This window comes from Helicoverpa zea, chromosome 31 (assembly GCF_022581195.2).
Source record: "Helicoverpa zea isolate HzStark_Cry1AcR chromosome 31, ilHelZeax1.1, whole genome shotgun sequence".
In the NCBI taxonomy this organism is placed as follows: Eukaryota; Metazoa; Arthropoda; class Insecta; order Lepidoptera; family Noctuidae; genus Helicoverpa; species Helicoverpa zea.
Genome location: NC_061482.1, coordinates 14094371 through 14115112, shown reverse-complemented (window position 1 = coordinate 14115112; position 20742 = coordinate 14094371). Strand labels below are relative to the sequence as shown.

Below are 20742 nucleotides of genomic sequence, written 5' to 3'. Positions count from 1 at the left end.
GAGCATTTTTTATAAGAAACATGACAGATCTACGTCGCTTAAAATCCGCTATCTCATCATTCTATAACTTGGGATCAGTTATTACCCACGCTCAAGGTCGGCCGCGACTCAAACATGCTAGTTTTTGTTTGATGCACATCCTCTCTATTATTCGCTTTCGGATAACTATGTAACAATGAGGTATAATAATGAATATTCATGTGTATGTAACGTTTTTACGTATGACACGTAGTCACGCCACTGTGAAGGTTTTTTGTATGTTAGTAAATAATGTTCATTTTATTCAGGGTATCCTAATTAGTTCCTGATGATTTCGTGTCACTAGTTTTAATAATCAAGGTCCCAAAGGTGTTTAGTATTTAACTGCAAGAAATACTGCTCTTTTTTATTGGTTATTTAAGAAAAAAATTCAAGACTTATCATTCTCAAGTTTATAACGCGCATACCTATTAGGCTCCCTACTAACATATCTAGTATCACAAACGTGTTAACGTCACTCATCATAAAATTAATTAACATCTTCACACGTTGACACTGACAACCTTCTCATTGCAGATACACGTAAGTATAAATACGATATAACAGCGTTAGCTCATCTTATGTTTACGAATATCAAAATCTTACAAACATCTGTTTATTTTCGAAGCTAAAAGGTCACGTATAAATAACAGTTAATTTATTATTGTAATGAGTGGAGTATATTCATGAGTTGTATATTAGGGTGTATTTATGGTGCGGGTTCAAGTATCCTGTGTGACGAGATGGTGTGACGTCACAGACCGCCGTGCCCGTATTGTGAGGCAGGCTATGCGGCGCATGTACTTACACGTTTATTGTGTTCATGTCGTAAGCACAGCACACGCACGAATCGTGACACTTAAAAAACTTCCCTCTTCAATTTTATCTTGCAGGAATTTCTACAGTAACGATTACTTGAATAACGGCAAAGTATTATTGCTATTAACGTAGCGAGTTCGCTTGGATGAAACTTATTAACCAAGTAGTTGTGACCGTAATAACTAATAACAGCCTTGAAAACACGCAACAATCCACCAATTATGATCATTACATAGTATTACAATTCACTATCGGTCAGGAAATGTGTATATGGTAGTGATTTTGCAGTTTCCGTGAATGAACACACTGTAAGACGATTAAGACCAGGCCAGTATTTATTTGTATAAAAAGTAATACATTAAGTCAATTGGCAAGATATTTGCAAATAATTATTCTACTTCGCGAAGACCTTACAAAGACTGCTCTAAATGCTAAAAGTCTCAAGACATTTGAACATGTTGATAGCAATCCACCGTTCACCGTAATCCAAAATAATTTATAAAACGTTTGAATACGATAAGAAACCCTAAAACGATTTAAATACCTCCTAACTAGAAGTTTCGCAAAAAGTCGAAGGTTTATACTTGCGTGTGTCACTCGCTCATTGCTGTAATGGACGGCACGTGGTACGTTGATCACTGTATGCTAACACCTGCCTCTCGCTTGTCAACCCACCGTGGTCACCATTCACCACTACTTGAAATTTCATCCAGGCATTTTTTTCAACGTCTTCGCCAAAGGCTTTTTGGAAAAACTGTTTCCATAATTGTACGCCGCGGGATTTAAAAGCGTTTTATCCTTCAATTGCAAGTTTCAACAGAAACTATTTTATTTGTAAATGTATTTCCACATTTTTTCAGCCATCGCCGTCGATGAGTGTGCGGAAAGTATTTTGGCAAAATCGATTAAATAAATCCTGTTGAGTTTAAAAAAAAATCCATATTGCGATTTCGATTTATAAAAATATTGCTATGTTAAACCACAGGATTAATTAATGCAATTTGTTTACACTATCTGCAACGTGCTAGTGCTTACGAGAATGGCTGAGCTGTCATTAAAAATGTCTTGATATCTTGATGCGCTGGCCCGCCTGTCTATTGTTTGACTACGTTGCGTGCGTCTAAACATCACTATAAAACGTAAGAATAATATTTATTGTTTGATGTTCATTCTTTCGTGGCTACTACTTTCGTTTGTCTGCTGATCATCGTGGCCATCAGTTAAATTCGCACATGTGTAAAACATTTGTCAGTTAAAAGTAATGCAATTGGAAAATCTACTCAATCATGACGCATTAAAGTCGGTTATTCAGACTACAGGTACTGCAGGAAATGGCATATTTCTTTGTTCGATTGTTTGTACCAGATGTTAAAGTCGTTAGTCGTGTTAGGGGTAGCCTGAGACCTTGATGCCCTTTTTTTTTTTTTTTGTCAGGGGGGAAAATCCTCATGGACTGTACTCCACCTGGGGCAGGTGGAGGGGTGTGCCGGACTCTTACCGGCTAAAAACCCTACCTGGTGTTGCCTCCAATTACCTGTAAGTTGTCGAGGGCACGGGTATCGCCAAAGCATTCTTCCGCACCCCCGACAGGTATTGGCCCGCCAGATGTTCGAAGGCGGGCCCCGTCACCCTCTGTGGCCGTCACCCAGCGGCCACAGTAACTCCACTGAGAGAGGCGCGCGCAACACAACGCCACCGTCTCGAGACCTGTTTCTGATCGGACGACAGACGAGACCTTGATGCCCTCTGGCTACTCACATCCAAGACACTAGAAACCTATGTAAATACTTGAATATATTTTAAAAGTCTAAGTTCCAACTTTTATATTGTGGCATATTAACAGATTTTAATACGTTAGCGAGACAATGCTATTATTAAAAACAACAAACAATAGTACGTAGTACTCTTTATAGGTACACGCCAATATTTCAGATGACATTCTACATTTTCTTTCCGCATCACCTACTTTTAACATTGCAATAGTGAATCGAACCGTAAACTCAGTCACAAGAAAAGCACATTCAATTATTTTCGAATGTTGTTCGTGGTTACACAGAAGTACGTCCTCGTATAATATGAAAAGGCGACTCAAAAGACGGAGCCCGCCATGGTTTCGCGTAAGAGACGATATATTCCGGACGTAAAGGCTACCTTCGGGGAAACTGGAGCATGAATATATGTGTGCATCTGCAGAATTTTGTCATATTACACGAACCTGTAGTTCACGTACAGGCAACGATACGGATGCAGATTGCTATTTCACATTCGAACGTGCCCAGCATACCCGTTGACAATTAGTCAGACGCGTCTTAAAACCTCGTGTGGAAACGAACGGTACAACTAAACTGTACTTGTGTTGTTACACGACCCAACGCAGAAGGCTGTAGGTGGTAACTAGATAGGTTAATTGCAGGCTATTCATTACGATAAATGGTTTGCACATTGATGTGCTCTTGTTGTATCAGTTAAGGCCATCTCTATAATTGGTGTTTATCAATCAACAATTTCGGTGGCGTCTAATCAAGTATCTATAGATCTATCGCATATCCCTTTACAGTCATCAGATATGTCTGCTGGACGTTAGGGGAGTATTTCTAACAGTGAGAAAAGTTATAAATACAAATACTTTTCCCGATACACCAAATTCTGCTTTGCAGTGCAGTCAGAAAAAAAAAGAAATGGTGGGATACCGCTCTCACAGCTGAATGACGTTCAGTTCAGACAAGTTTGACACAAAAGGATACGACCAACTATAAAGGGTTGACAAGTATTTAAATTAGTAAGTTCGTTGACCGTGACCTGGTTTGTTATTTTATTTTTATTTTAATGAAATAAACTTGTATTTTTCCCCAGGGATATAAATATAAGTGAATATAGTATGTTCAAGTTTGTATACCAGTATGGATCAAAAATATGCAAAAGCTCAATGATATTTTTTCTCAAACACCGAAACTAGAAAACAGATAGGACATACTACTAATTTGCAATATTTTCCAACGTGTTCAGTTTACACATACGTTGTGTGTTGCGTTCAAAGAGTAAAAAGTCAAATTGTCAATACAAAACTGCGAATGTTTGTAATGGAATATTGGGCTCAAGGGATCCCTGGTATCGCATTCAGTAAATAAATAATTGATGTGAAAATACACGGTTACTTTTCCACCGACCATTCCCGTACAACGAAAAAATGGACGTATCAATCGAAATAGCGAGAGCTTCTGTGTTTTGCAATAACACGTCTGTTAATTGCAATCAACTGAAAACAGAACACGATGTTAAGTGCTCTTTTAATTAAATTATTCAACGTTTTAAAACTGTTCAGATTTACTTCACCATCAAGCCAGCCATTTAAAACTTCGCAAAAGGTGAAGAGGTAACGCTCTAAAATGAAACTAAGTTGGTGAAAATTTTACCTTACCATGTCAGATACGCAGAAGTTGGGAGAAGAAACTAGAACTTTACAAGAACTATATAACTTTTAAGAACTTGTTGCCAGCCAATATTTTCGCTTGGCAGCGTATTTAGGTTAAATGACGCCACAAACATGTTCAACCTATTCGTAACATTGCAATAAAATAACAAATATCGAAAATTTGAATTGCACAAGCAGTCAAGAAGTAACAATAATATCTTCAGGATATGCAGACTGAATGTGCATGTGTGTAAGAAAACGTGTAATACAAACGGAATTGCTATAATTCGCATTAGTGTATTCCAAATAAACCCGTCACGTAACAAACCTTATTTGCAAACGGCAAACATCAAATCTGTTTCATTGCTATCCTGGATATTAAACATCATCTTAGTTTGATAAAACGGTTGATTACTCTGTTTAATCGCTCGATTAACTTTAATGAACATGAAATTCATGGTTAACAGCTGTTTTCAATTTATCGAACTTGTATCTTGTCGGTGAACTTCGGAGTGAGTTGTGCCTATTCTATCTGGGAATCCTTCGAGCGGAATACCTTCGAAGCTTGGCTATTCCCCGAACCGGAATCATTGCGGTCTTGTCGAAACATAGAAATATGCTAATATAATAATTTGTCTCGCTGTGAATAGTGACTATTGAATACTGGAGAACCTTCAAGTTTCCTTTGGTTAAATGATATTTGCGCAATGTAACAAAACTGACCGGTCCCAAATTCCAGGACATTTAGAGCTACATTTCGGCCAAAAGTATCTTATTTAGATTGCGAGATATTATCTGTCAAATCGTATAAGTAGGTAAGTTCTACGTTTAATTTTGAACTCCGTTTTGCTCTGTACACTACCTTAGCAGAAGGAAGCTTACATTGTGAACCCGGAATATGCAGGGGAGCTTCGTTGATATCTTCATACAGTCACTAACATGCTTTACGTGAAGTTCCAGCACACGCCTGCTCGGTACTTACTGGTTATAATATTAGAGGATCTGACCATCAACCGGTGAAGCTCCCGAAATACTACGCTAATAACGTCATATCAGTATAATACAAAAACTAACTCATACTACATACTTTAAATGATTGAAATAGATGTTCCAGAAGTTATTTTTTTTTTAAATCAAATGACCAATCAAATCAATTAATTCAATTTAAGCACAGGTTACACTTTGTCGTGTGCAAACAAAAGCTTTTCAAACGTTGGGATAAACGCGCCCTACGTTCTTACCGGTATCAACGCCTCTGGCTACGAGCGTCGATTCGGAGCTCGAGGCATTATCAATATTTGAGTACCTCAGAGTATGAAACAAATAGCGCCTAACAGCGGCTGGCTTACGGCGAGGCGCGTACTGTAACGTAGACCATAACTAATCCCTAAACAAGTATTTATTCGAGACGTGAACTTCGTTTAATTCATACTCCGTGATGTACAAGGTTTCGGAAAATCGACACAGGAATTTAACGTTAGGCGATCGTGGCACGTCAAACTGTTGATTATTTCATTGGTGCACTAAATCCTGCACAGGTAAAAGCAATCACCGACACGTTACCGCCGGTGGCTCTTTAATTAGAACGGCTAATTTATGTTGATTTGTGATTAGCTAAAATATCAGGGGTATTTAGTTCGCAGGTAGGGCTGCCATCTCGAATTTCGCCAAACCCGGACAAAGATTTAAAAAAACCCGGACATTTGACGTAAATCGCATTTTTTCCCCGGACGGGTACTCTTACACCGAATGAGGTTAGTGTTTTGTATCATGATGCCGATAAATACGGAAATACAGTTAGGTGCTTTCTTACATGAAAAGTGTCCGGGTTTTCCCCGGACGCTTTTTGAAAACCCGCCCGGACGTCCCCCGGACGGGGTCAAAACGAGGACAAATCCGGGGAAACCCGGACGGATGGCAGCCCTATTCGCAGGTCTTGTTTATTTTGTTGTTAAATTTTAATCTATCATAGCAGTGCATTATGTATGACTATCTGTTTACCGAAGTTTGGAAAGCTAAAGAAGCTAACGTAAAATCTAATTTGCTCCTGGTTTCACCAGCTCCCTGCCAGTAAAAGTTCCGTAAACATCGGTCCAGCCAGATAAGAACCAGACGTAAGAACCCGATATACAGAAAAATTCAATACACTATCTAGAAAGACTCTCCAACGAATGAGCAAATTAATAAATTTCCTGTACCAATCTCTAGATTGTACTTTGATAGTAGAATCTAAGCTTACCAGGATACCATTACATCAGACATTAATGTTGCATGAAATAATATTTATATCGATTGCAAAATACATGTGTGTTTATATCAAGTGACATAACCATTTCGCGTATAAGGTACTTAGTCGTCACGTCAATCAATATAGGCTTATCGTCCAGCCGACAACTTGAATATCGGAATTATCAATTTATCAGTTATCTTACGACACTGCATCATTATAAGAGATTAACTTTGGCTGCTCCTTTGTAAAGGAAAAGTTCTGTTACTGTTACTGTTAAAGCCTTTTTATCGTCTCACTGCTGGGCACAGGCCTCCTCTCACAAGGAAAAGTTCACTTGAATCAAAATCTCCTTTTAGTAGATAAGTACTAAAGTGAGTTCTATGAACGCTTGACTAAAGCAACACATTGCGCTATCCAATTAACCTCAGTTCAAGCACTAAGCTGCTGAAACAAACAAGCAAAGTTCTAACATAATACCAAAAGCAGCGTGGCTTAAAATTTACGAACGCACAAGTTCCCTCATCTTCCTTTAAGCAGAACAAATGAGAAAGCTGAACAACAGCAGCATGAATGCAGGGTTACCAATTATCTGGTAGGTGCATAAAAATATAGCGAAGTAGTGCATGTGTTCTGCAACTGCATTTCGTTAGCCGGGTGTTGTGGACTCCTGCATAATGGATGCAAGTTATGAGCACTGACAATGGAGAAAGACATAACTACGCGTTTACCGCATTGAACTGTGTTCTGTGCTAACACAGTTTTTAAATGAAACTATCCCTGAATACCCTGAAAGTAGTACAACTATTGCTGGTATAAGTTTTTCTTTTATTGGTAGCCTAGTGAACGTTCGACAAATTACGTGCGTGCATGTACAAGCTAATTTGAATTCAAACTAGCTTTAGCTTTAAACTTTGTGAGCTTTACGTGTTTAACCACTAACTAATAGTGATTAGGAATCACTAATAGGATATGTGCGGCGGCGGCACTTTCATCAGTACCGTTGGATTCGATTTTGCATTAGGCGTATTAGTTTGTCGTTATTTTAATTCTACTAATGAATCAGTACGTAGCGGTATCTATTGAAGAAAACAATAAAACTTTGGTAACCCATCGTAAACATTCAAGTACGTTATGTAACAATTAAATTATGAAGCTGATACAAAATTTAACGTTCATTTAAAACAGGACTAAATTCTACTTTAAATATAGTACCTGGTAATAAGCCAAAAGCTTCCACAGCATTCCATTACATTGGGAACGTTATACAAACGCTTAATAAGCTGTTAGCGAATATTCACCAAAATGGACGTTGTTGAACTAACGTTGGTAAATAATGTCTGGAGTGGGGAAATGATTATTTATTCAATTAAAGCTAATCAACTAGTCTGAACTCAAATTATGTAAATGTTACTTTCATTAACACCGTTTTGAGCAATACCAGGAATCCCTAGCAGACTTAATTTAAATTGTAGATCTATTTATATGGGACGGTACTTTCATTCGAAGCCGAACTCACAAGGTAATATTAAGCTTGTTGATAAGAAAAAGATGCAATTGTCTTGTTATACCGCGTTACATAATTCCTGTAACTCGTACGTAAATAAACAATCTTATGAAAGCAGCTGACATCATCGATAAAAGTTTCACTGCTAGTGTTGTGGGACTAGTAGAAAATATTTACTATAAATGTGTTTAAGAGAAGACGCAGAGCGAAAGCTATCTTATTCCTTGACAAAAGCCAGCAAATGAATTATTGTAGGCGTGACGGTTACGTCAGTACCGTTCCCCGAGCCTTGCTGAGCTGTTACATAGTTCAATGTTAATATTGTGACTAGGAACGTTACATACAACAGGTATCTCTATATCTATCCCGCTGTGGAACTTTAGAAAACAACGGGATTTAAATATAAGTGCATTGTCAATGTCTTGATTACTTAGTAGCTGTTTTCTGGCTGTGTCACCCGCATCCCGGGGATCTTCTTAAAATATAACTTAACTATGGAACTAGGGAGTAGTGTAGCTTATTGCCTGCAGTGAAAGAATTTTTCTGTATTTAATTGGTTCTGTACTTTCGAAGCCTTTTTGGCACAAACCAACAAAAAATCTTTCCTCTTTATTATAAAGTATAGATAAACCAGTTTTAAACATACTATAATATACCTAGGTGACTTGTTAATGCCCTTATTACTTATTGTTTTTGATAAATTGTTGCTTTCATTCCGATTGGAGAATTCGTGTTACAGTATTCACTGGCTGTAATCGGATTTAAAACGCGGCGCCCGCAACACACCTTCCCATTCGCGGCTTTTGAAATTGCGATTTTATTTAATTATTGCCTTGGTTCGTGAAAATCGGAAGAATGCCACTGGATGCGTATTTCGGTATTTTAATTTAAACCCGGTTATCGCCTACGGTTAACGATAAATTACTCTTACAAGGAAAATATTTTTTGTTATTCAAGGATCTTACCATATTATTTATTTTAATCTTTTTATCTTACAGAATAATTTACTAAATAGATATGTATACTCTTGGGAATTTGCTTTCAAGTCTCAGGTTTTTAATTTCAACTTTCGGGTCTGGCTATTACAGTAAATGTCGTTAAGCAGTTACCTTACAGCAAATAGATCACAGTACAGATCGACATCTGTAAATAACAGACATTAGTCCATAAACAATAAAATGGCGTACAGGCCAATAATTACCATTAGTAGTGACTAATGGCCCTCCACGCATTTGCAAATATGCCTATTATTAAATGACCTCACCGTATAATATCTTCAAGTTATCGAATTAGGTCAAGCTAAAAAACTCGTGCCAAATACTGCAATTACTTTGTTCGTATTTTTATTTTTATAAAGTTGCGTAGGAAGAACAATAATAAAAATATAAATAGAGTAGTGAATCAATCGGAGGCGCTTATAAAAACACAATGATGTTTTTTCTCTAACACGAAGATATAAATTAAGTTAAAGTACGATGCAAGAATGCATATTGTTTACTTATAAAGTTATAGTTGGAAGATGTCCCGTTTTATGTTAACTAGTATAGAAACAATATTAAATGTTACTTATACGTAAGACTTTAACGCAACAGTTTTATGTTTTACACAGTTTTGTGCAGAGCTAGCCTTATTTGAATTTTGGCAAATCTCAAAAAGACAGCTCTAACTTCAGAACTGTTTTCCTTGTATGAAAATATGCAAGCTAAAACCAGTTTCAGTACCAGCATTTATGGACCTACTGATTAATCATATTGTTATATGAAGAAACTTTGTATTGACTTAAAAGTTAATCACTACTTTAAACATTTCTTCGATATTTTTGCATCCAAATCAATATATGTATGTAAATAGAAAGCCAGGCAGTGGACCAGTCCCACCGGTTATGAGACCACGAATTTGCAACACGATTTTATTAGTCGGTGCCGATTCCGGTACTCGGCACTGTAAAGTAGGTGGTAAATAAATAGCGTTTGTTACATAAAATATAGCCACAACGAAGTCAATTATACACTCGAGGCGATAAATACTCTCCTGTTTCAAAGCTGCCTTCAAAACGGCGAACCTCTTATAGTTACTTTAAATAAATACTTATAAGTTAATACACATAAGAAGAGAAGAAAGTTAATGATACTGTTCATCTATCCAAACCAATACAATTAATGATACTTCTAAAAAGATTGAATGCAGGTGACGACAGAACCCTAAACCAGCCCAATAAAAAAATAAATCTAGAATGACATCACACCAGTAGGGTTACCAACTATGATTAACAAACAAGCCTCAGTGGTTATTTGAAAAAGAAATGGATTTTTCGATGAGACTTGAATAACCAAAACGGTTATCAGAATTTTCAATCAGAATCTGTCAGTTTTCGCTGAAATCCGAGGTTTATGCCGGTTATTTTGATTCGCTCATAAAATGTTTGTATATTGAGCAGTAATCGATTTCGTTAATCTCGTTGAAACGTATTCATACTGTAATCTCTACAGGATTAATAAACGTGAAACCAATGCAAAAAAAACTAAGTTAAATAAAACTAAACTAAAAACCACATGTGTCATTTTAAAGATGTTAAGGTTGGCAACCCTACACAATAGCAATGACCGACGCGTCTACGAACAGAGCGTAAGGTTCTTTATAATGTAGTGACTCACCCGAATGGTAGCGGCTCTCGTTCCGCGTAAGCCGCCTGTTGGTCCTTCCAGGCGGCGAACGCAGCGCCGCGGCCGACCTCACTGCGACCCGATAAAGAACCACACGTAGACGTAACAACACACACACAACGCCACACGCTAACTTACACAGACGCCACAGATAATACTTCTTATTTTTTTTCGAATTCGGAATCGAAAGCGCGCCAATATTTGACAGTAAAAACTGTACCGCTTGTTGTCGAAAACAGATCTAAAGTGTTTTCGATTCCGAAATCGTAGTAAACAAGTTTAATCACCACGTTAATTAATGCAAACTATAACATTAGCAAATAGTCTAAACAGTTAAATGGTGTTTAAAATTGCTTCTATATTACTTTCTGAGAATTATCCCCGGTAGTTCTGAGTACATTTTATTTATGTTACTGTTAATACTTAGATACATTCGTTTTATTTACAATATTACGCGTCAACAACCACATTTTACTTTTGGTACTACTAAACGTTGGCTTTCCAATTATTAATATTATAAATGCTAATGAAACTCTGCCTGTCTGCTAAAACTTCTGATCCGATAATAGCGTAGAGCCTCAGAAAGGATAGCTTTCTATCCGCGTGCAGAACGTTAGTATAATAGTAGTCGAGACTCAGGACAGCTGATAATCGAAAATATCAGAGAGCGCACTATAATTAAAAAAATATAATGTGCTATACGTGTATTTACCCTACCGCAAAATATAAAATTAAAATCATCTCTTCATTCATCTTATACTTATAACTTACGTTAAGACAAAGTAAACAAAAATACCTGTTACTCTGAGTGTCAGTATTGGAATTTATTTTCATGAAAAAGAATACTCTACAAAGGTCCGATCACTAATTTGCAAGTTCCATGCCGTCAACAAAAAAAAAAGAAACTTTTTTTAATCATTTTCTTTTTTTTCATGAGCTGTCATAAAAAAAATATCTTTGTCAAATAAAGTGACGTGAATGTAAAATCTAATATTATTTTTAAAGAATATGAGCGAAAATTATAATAAGCCAGAAATTGCCGTGGATGTCGTGCGGCTGAGCTCTGATATTATTGATGAACATCTTTGTAACTCGACTGCCGTTTTGCATGACATTTTGAAAGATAAGGAAGACCCCCGTGATTGCGAGGGTGACGGTGAAGCGCCCTCTGACAGCGATGCCAGCGAAGAAGACGGCCACATGTGCCAACATTGTGGCAAGATCTACAAAAATGATAGTACGTTGCACGCTCATTACCTACTCATGCACCCTGAGAATGAGCTAGAGGGGCAATGTAAAGAGTGCGACAAGAAGTACCCGTCGCTGTTGAGTTTGCAGAAGCATATACGATACATGCACCGTTACGTCCATCGTTGTAAAGCTTGTTACAGAACGTTTGCGACACCTGAATTATTGGCTGCACATGGCGAACGTTGTACTATAACTGACACGCCTTGTCCACAGTGTAGCAAGGTTTTCTATTCGCAACTAGCCCTACAAAATCACATGAAGTACAAACATCCGCTGAAGACAAATCATTGGTGCGAGCTCTGTCGTCGAACATTCACCACTCACCGTGGCCTGATGAACCACAACGCGAAAATACATCCTCCCGGAGCAACTGATTGCAGTTGGTGCGAGAAAACCTTCAACTCTGTGACAGGTCTTCAAAGTCACATACTTTACAAGCATACAGAAGGTGGATCTAGATGTGCACAGTGCCATAAAGTATTCGCAAAGAAGATATGTCTACGAAAGCATTTAATTAAGAATCATCGGTATACTATGGGTAATTTTGTAGATATTTCTGAAGCATCGACTTCCAGCGAATTAAATATCAATGAATAATTATTTATTTCATCTATTTGTCAGATTAACATTGTATTTTCATTGAAAATGTTGTTTTAATTACACAGTTTTATTTTTAAACAATTATTTTTCTTTATAGAACATTTGACTTAAACAAATGTATTTTTCATAGATTGTTAGCACAGTAATATAAGCTCAAGCAAGCGAAATGCATTTAAAATTAAATTGCATTTTTTTCAATCAGTTTTAAGGCACTATATTATGTATAGCACTGTCTGTTGTGATGGTATCTTTAGGGGCACGTGCCACGTCCACTGTTAACGGTAAAGTGCACGACACGGTCAACCCAACGAATGGCGCGATAAAGGTTCCCTTAATAAAATATTAATAATCACCACTTTATACCTGCTGGGTATAAATAACCTGCGACATAACCAACCCATCCCGCTGTCACTTGGGCGTGGTATTCAACAAGTCTGCACGGGATATTACAGGGACATACGAAAATATGGAACGTACGTCTAATGAGTAATTCAACAGGAAAACCGGAGTTCCAAATAGCGAACTGATTATAAGTCGAGATGAATATTTTTTTAGGTGGTATTGATTTTGAAACCTACTATTTGATTTTGGTTTGAAAAAATCTTTTAAGCAGATAAAGCGCACACTATCAACTAAGTAAAAAAATAACAGATTAGTGAGTGAGTAGAACGATATGAAAGCGAGACCTAAAATACCCACCCTAACATAGGAGGATTTCTAGGCTAACCTCAAACGACAACACGCCTATCTCAATTAGCGTTCAGTTGAAGTCTTTGAAACAAAAGCATTTGCACACCCTAATACCCAGCGACAGCCGTGAGGGATGCACGTGCATGGGACTCTGACTTTAAACCCCAGTCGCTACTAAAACAATTCGCGGTTTCAGTTTCAAATAGTATCGCAGCACAAGATTAAATTGACATTAGGGTGCGTCCACATCTGGCGAATGCGCCGCGAATGCGCAGCACGCGAGCCGATCGCGAGCTGTCCGCGAGCTGCGCGCGTGCAGTCACTGCAATAGTTCGGTGCGCCTCTTTAGCGCAACTCACGCAAGGCTCGTATAGAGCGCGCGAGCGGCGCGCGAGCGGCGCGCGGTCTGCGCGCAATCAGTTCTCGCCCTTACAGTTCCGTATATTGGCTCAGTACTATCGAAGATGGCAGACGTCGCGCGCCGCCTGCGCGCCGCTCGCGTGCGGCGCTTAGGTCGCGCGCGAGCTGCGCGCGGGCGGCGCAGAAGCGGCGCACGAACAAAAATGCACGCGCGCAGCTCGCGGACAGCTCGCGATCGGCTCGCGTGCTGCGCATTCGCGGCGCATTCGCCAGATGTGGACGCACCCTTAGGTTGCACACAAACCATTGTGTGACAAAATGAATATGCAAGTCGGTTATACCAACTCTTCGCTTGGAAAGTTTCACGTACAAATTCTATTATTCCGAACAATGTAAGTTTTGTACAACATTGATATAAGCTGCATATAAGGACGTACGGGCTTGGACGCAGAAAGGGGAATTTGTGAAGAGCAGATTTCATTCTGTAGAAATACGGAAAATAACGTAACGTCGAGAGTATTTAATTAGTAGTCGTGTGTCTTTCAACATTCTTCAGAGTTATTTGTTGAGTTGAAATTGAATGTTTGTAAAAGAATTATGAGAAAATGTGTAGGAGCGTGTGGGAATGGAAACCAGATGATGAGGTTATTACGGCTGCCTTTGCAGTATCTACTTTGAAATGTATGGTGTAATGGAAGAGTCTTGTTGTTTGTTCAAATTCATATCAACATTCTGTATGTCGACAGTAAGCGATTTAAATTAAAACCTTCGGGGGACTATCACAAGAATTTGCATCAACAGTTTTTCTCACAAGATATTATAAAAAATATTTGCTATTTTCTGTCAAAAGCGCATGCCTCGAATTTGATCCAAAAGATTGCAATCGTTGCCTATTTCGCGGTAATGTCCGGTGGGATGGGCCCTGACGACTATTACGTAAGAGTAGTACATTTCTGATATCAGATATAAGCAAGTTACTGATTGAGAGGTTTAAACGGGGTTTAAAGCGGACTTTTATAATGCAAAATACTTTGAGGTACCCTGCAATCATGAAAAGTGGTCTTTAGTAAAGCGTGGTGGATTTTCATGCAACAGCGGGCCAAAGTGTGATAGTGGATTTTGGGACACATAAAGGACTATTTTTCTTTCTGTTGTGGTAAAGATTTTTTACTTCCGACATAGAATAATACATAGCACAAAGTATAGGTACCTAGTACTCCCAGCTTTCAGGATACCCAATGATATTACTTAGAATGATCAATTTTTATTTGAAAAGAGACTATTCAATTAGGGTGGGTGTGTATTTGCGTATAAATATTTAAGTGTTTTTTGTGAAATGAACCGAAAAAAACGGGGCTCCTAATTGGTACCTATCGTCTAAAGAACTTTAATTGTCAAACGAAAATTGGATAAGTACGATCGAATTGGTCGTTAGTTGGTATTTAAATCAGAGCTTTTATAAATTTACACAAAAAACGGCATTACGCATAAAAGTAGACTTGTAAAAAGTACCTTTTTGTTGGAAAATACAGATGGAATCAAAACAAGGAATTTCTATGTGAAAGAATGTGTCCCGTTTTAGTTTATATAATCCAACATGGTAAAATAAATGTCAAGTTAACGTCTAAATGCTAGCCAGTCATCCAAAATTCGGGGAGATGTCGACTTTTAACGCTACATGTGACCCCTGACAGGCTGAAAATTGTGATTGTGTTCAAAATACCAATTTGTAAGCCCGTTACATTCGAAGCGGGAACTTGCCGGTTAGTTTCATGATACATGATAATAAAAGCGTAATATGTTTAAGGTCTTAAATGTAGATTTTCTTTCCAAACTTAATTACTATCCGCAATAACATGGCAACAAAAATGTCCCCTGGTTGTTTGAGAAAATTAATTGTCGACGATAGAAGTTTGCTTCACAATAACGTGGTTACGCCACCGACACGGCACTGGCAGTAATTCTGTTAGTGCCAGCCAACCACGTGTCGAAATAGTATTACTGGCTACAGAGATCTTTTATTTGATTTATGTCAAGTCTTCCTCTTGAACAATAATATACGTTACAAAAATATACACAAATTCTGGGGTCTCAATAGATGGATCATATATTTAATTTACCTCTAATAAGCGATCCAATATGACATACATATAACAAGCATAAAATTCCGTCTGTGTCAATTTCAATACACCATCAACTTGAACCGTTTACACGCTTTCTTGCAAAGACGAAAACATTCACGTAGATTGTAGACGGTAAAATGGGTTGCTATCATAACGGATGAGTTAACAGCCTGCCTATTAATACTGTAACTACCGACACCAGTTACTATAGTTAACCATTTACGCACTGCTGCAATTGAATCCTACACGCAAATGCTACGATACGTGACTTTAAGTAATAAACGCTATGTCACTGCGCCGAGTCTGGGACTTGGTTTTGTCACTACGTAGTCTCCTAATTTGATTGCATAAAATATAAGAGTGTATTCCTTTGTAGTCTACGCGTCGGGCAGTGAACTCCCGTTAAATTTTATAATACCCCAATTGAAGATGCATACTTCACTGAATGTAAGCTACCGACCGGTGTGGTTCCCCCGAAAGGTTCGTGAATTAATGATTACCAGGATAGTATATGTAGTTACCGCGTTTCTTGGTAACGTACATATTTTATGTTTTCGATTCGGTGTCTTCTGTGTCTGTATGTAGAGGTACAAGCATGGAAAACAGAAAAGCTGATATACCTATTTTTTGACTCCGCGATCATTATATCTATACATATATCATAAATATAAAACACTTTCATTGCGTCCGATTATTTGACGTAGATAAAAAAATGCTTTCCTTTTATTTGGATTAATATTTTACAAAATTATCATCGATACGCGTCGATTTTGTAATTCATTTTCAGTTGACTCATTACAGTACTCCTTGACCGAGTTTTGGTAAGAGCAAGAATGCAGAGGAGGTTAAGGCTGAGCGTACACCTATCAACCATGATTCTTAATGATTTCACTTAACTATAATTGGCCCATCGCGTGATGGGGCCTTACGACGCTAACTAAAACGCAATTATAACTGTAATGCGACTAATTTCGTTAACATAAAGTTCTTTAGACATAACATTGTGTTGTTTTGCTTTCGTATACATACCATGTTGAACACGAATAACACAGCTCAACAATGTGTTAGATTTATTGTGTCCAAAAAGCTATGCGTAACTTTTGGAAAGCTGGTGAAGTTATAGCCTATCAATAGAACTGTCAACAGCGTTGAATAGTGAAGCGAAACTCGTGGTCAGCCGTGAGTGTTGGCCGTCATATCGAAGTGGACACCTGTCATAACGCCAATTTCATTCCAATTATTGCCAACACCTAGAGTTGCTTCAGCAAAATATCGACAGGTTAAGATGGAGTAAGAATCGTTCAAATAGTTTTGGACCGGTTAGCGTTAGGCAGTTCCACAAATAATTTTACTCTAATACAAGTTTGAAAAAATGATATATCTAACCTTCTTTTGTTTGTTTCAGCTCCAATATCGTAAAAGCATTCTGTTATGAATTCAGTTTCAAACTATAAATAACTCTTCTTCGGCTGATACTGCAAAAACTAAACAAAACATTGAATACAAATGACAAAATTACCAACCTAATGTATGTATGAGGTACTTTGTCTTTGAAAAAATGTAACTATCAGTTACGATTCAACGCATTGTCCCATAACATTATAAGTAGTGCCATTGAATTATAAATAGAAGCGTAAACAAATATCTTAGAAGTATAATCGCAGCATGAATCACGTTAGGCATACGAACCGCCAGTCTAATTGTGCTTGAATAAGGCTCTTCTCGTTTTTAAATTAATTTTTGTAATTCCCAGAAAGAGACACGTCATGCTTTTACAGATTTTAATGAATTTTATTACGAAAACAAGAGGCTTATCTTGTTGACACAAAATACAATTTAAAATAATTAACGGAAACTTATGGTTTTATGTGTGGCAAAATGAAATCATAGAATTTGTGAGTATTCAGTTAACGCAAGTTAAGTTTGACGTTATTCAGTTAGAAAGGGATTATTCAGCATAGGGTTAGTAACGTGATTTGCTTTCATTTAAAAGCGTAACTTTGCTCTCACACTTGATAGTTGTACCAATGTTTATCGCAAACCCTATAGTTGAATTTGCATTTATTATAATGTATAGCGATGAAACGCTGTGCATTGTTTAACCGACTTGTGAGTGCAATAGTGGGTACGATGTAGCTTCACTTAGACATCACATTGTATCAGTGTGTTTAAAGGTTGCTTTTAGACATTAGGAAGCTTTTTTAATTGTATGTAATTATAATATAAACTCATCAATATGTGATATTATCAGAAAGAAACAAACTAAAATCAATACACTGAAACACTTCCACGCAACAAGTCCCAAGGGCTAAAATAGATCGTATTTACGGGACCTCTTAGCAACAGTCAATAGGCCCTGCCATTTGTCTAGGGGAGACGGACAAGAAGACAGTTGGTCGATACGTATCCTTCCCAGTGAGCTTACGGATCAACTATTCGTAAAACAATGGCCAATTCTGCATTCAGATGCTCCACTGTTTCTGTTTGATTGTTTTATCCCGGAATACTGAAACGTTACTTAACTTTGAGTCTTACTAAAGTCTTTCTGCAGCAGCAATTAACGTGAGAGTGACTGTGATAGAATGACTTTTGAACAGCATTTAAAATTGACTGACGTTCCTGTATTCGACTGTTAATAAAGCAGTTTTGTGTCTGTATCTTGTGGGAAATCTTAGCATTGAAAAAAATATGTGTAGGCACCATTTAAGTACAGTTTAGAGTTCAGAATTAATTTAACTTAGGACATCACAAAAACAATTAAATTGTTCTTTTATGCAAAGCACCGAAGCCTTATAACACCAGACCAACTAATAAGCATTGTCTTTCAGAAACCAATTCTTTGTTCATTCATACTCCCTAAAAAACAGCGAACAAAGTTGAGCGACCGCTATCGAATACCTACAGAAAGCGCAGACTGAAGTCAGACGAAATGGAATTGATAGAGACGAAGACCTTTATAGTATGAATTAGCCTAACAGGATAAACTTTACATAGAGCTTTGAGCAATGTTTGAAACTTCATTAACCGTCTTGAATGCGAGTTGGCGATACAATGCATGCGAGCAAGCAGATGACATTTCACTTTCATAGCGTGTTCATCCGTTAAAATTTAATTAAACTTATCACACTACTGTAAAGTTTACCATGACAAAGGTAAATTAACTGCATGTGCTATCAAAACCACTCAAGGGGATCCTTTTCTTGAGCCCGTATAAATAAATCTAATTAAGATGGAGTCCTAATTTCAGTCGTATAAATTCTCATCACTCATAAGAGATTTGGTTGACATCAATACAATCTTTCAAGGATCAATTACAGTAAGAGTACTCTTAGGCATGAATCTAAAATAAAAAATCACTGAAATCTAAATGTAAAACATGGGCACCACCACTAAGTATGACACAATACGGCAAGGTCGAACCCCGCGTCGTTCTATTAGCGTGCGAATTGATCTGTGTGACGAGCTAATTGGGCAACACCGCGCCCAAACGTTGGCCAATCATCTGGACATAACACGTGGTGCTATCGATTCCTCTATCCCGAGAATTTAGGATACAAACGCGCTCTTTATTGACATTTAACGTACAAATAGTAAATGTTTGAAACTTGCCAAACTGTGTGTTCTATAAAAGAACGAACGCGGACTTTATTGACAAGCAACGACCAAAAAATAGATTATCTAAAGCATCACATGTATGTTTATAAAAGACGAAATGTATGAGATACCAACTTTGCCAGTTGAAGTCAGAATTGCTACATGAATACTATGGATCTTATTCATCCATGCGGCAAGGATCTTCCTGTATCTCTTAATAACAATGTACCTTGTGTAATTCGATATAATTCTACATCTACAAAAATACCACGTCTTTTCAAAACGTTCAGATGCAGTGTTCATTATAAAACTTTTTATAATCTTGTACCAAACCAAACGCTGAATGAAAATGCCGGCGTAATCCGAGGTAGGAAGAAAATTTATCCAAATCAGGAAAGTGTGAACAGGAGACAAAATCTATTTACGGGAGATACATATTCTGCAGCAGACGGAAATCAGCAGACTAGCCGCTGGCGCCCAGTTCTTCCAATAAATGCAACTGCGAGCTCTGGAGCGGGACGGAAACCATGGAAAAAATAACAGATGCCAATCTGAAAATGATAATGAGCCCGAAATGCTTCTAATAAATCGAAAGAATTCAGGCTTGCTCAATTTTTTACGGATTTTATCCGTAAAACGTCAATGTCAACATTTTTACGCAACAACTCGTGTTAGGCTTGCTGAAGGACGCTTCTAAATGAATTCAGTGTTTTGAGCAGTTTATAATAATTGTGGACGCCAATTTCGTCGACTAATTTACGCTGCCCTTCTAAGGAAAAGTGGAACGCGCACCAAAAACGCACACGTTCAGAAAAAATGTACAGAAGCCAGCAGTTCCGATGTATCAAAAAGAAAAATTGATTCTGTTAAAATACCGTCTAAGAATGTGTTCACGACGTTAAAGTATTTCATTTCACGTTCAAAAAACTAACGTTACGCTTCTGAATTATCTGCTTTTAATTGTGTTTTGTGATATCAATCTCCAATACTCAATTACCATTAATCTCGTTGAGTGTTAATAAAATTATTTTTATTCCGCGCTAATTAAGCACTTGACATTTGTGACAACTTAAACTATAATTAATGCATCGAGCCGGCTATATTTATAACATTGCGATATACTTTTACATTATGCTAACATTCCTTAATCTATTACAAACATGTATTTCACAATTTAATGGATGTTGCTATTTTCACAAGACTTTTTATTTTATTATTCAATATGAACATAACTTTCTGACATGCTTCTAAGTTTACATACTAGGAATTTTTCGAACTAACTGTGAAAACATGTCCAATATACGCGCAGGTTAAATGCAGTAACTTACGCGGTCTTAAAGCAATAAAAAAGTTATGCGAGGGCTTCCGTCTACCTGAGAACGTTATCACATTACCTTCGCCCTCGAGCCAGAAGCAAACAGTGTAGAAAAACGACGGCGGTTCTTAGTAAAATAAAGAAAAAAAGTGTTCATTAACAC

General features: G+C 37.5%; 1 protein-coding gene across 5 annotated transcripts in view; it reads right to left on the bottom strand.

The window, feature by feature from the left end:
- The window catches only part of LOC124644862 (disco-interacting protein 2), a 95378-nt gene that overhangs the window by 30517 nt on the left and 44119 nt on the right, over positions 1-20742 (bottom strand). For 4 of the 5 annotated variants that reach the window (XM_047184485.1, XM_047184486.1, XM_047184487.1 and 1 more), the window contains exon 3: positions 10638-10718. The exons of the other annotated variant lie outside the window; for it this stretch is intronic. In XM_047184485.1, the coding sequence (XP_047040441.1) occupies positions 10638-10718 (81 nt within the window). The remainder of the gene's footprint in view (positions 1-10637; positions 10719-20742) is intronic. 5 annotated transcript variants of the gene reach the window in all.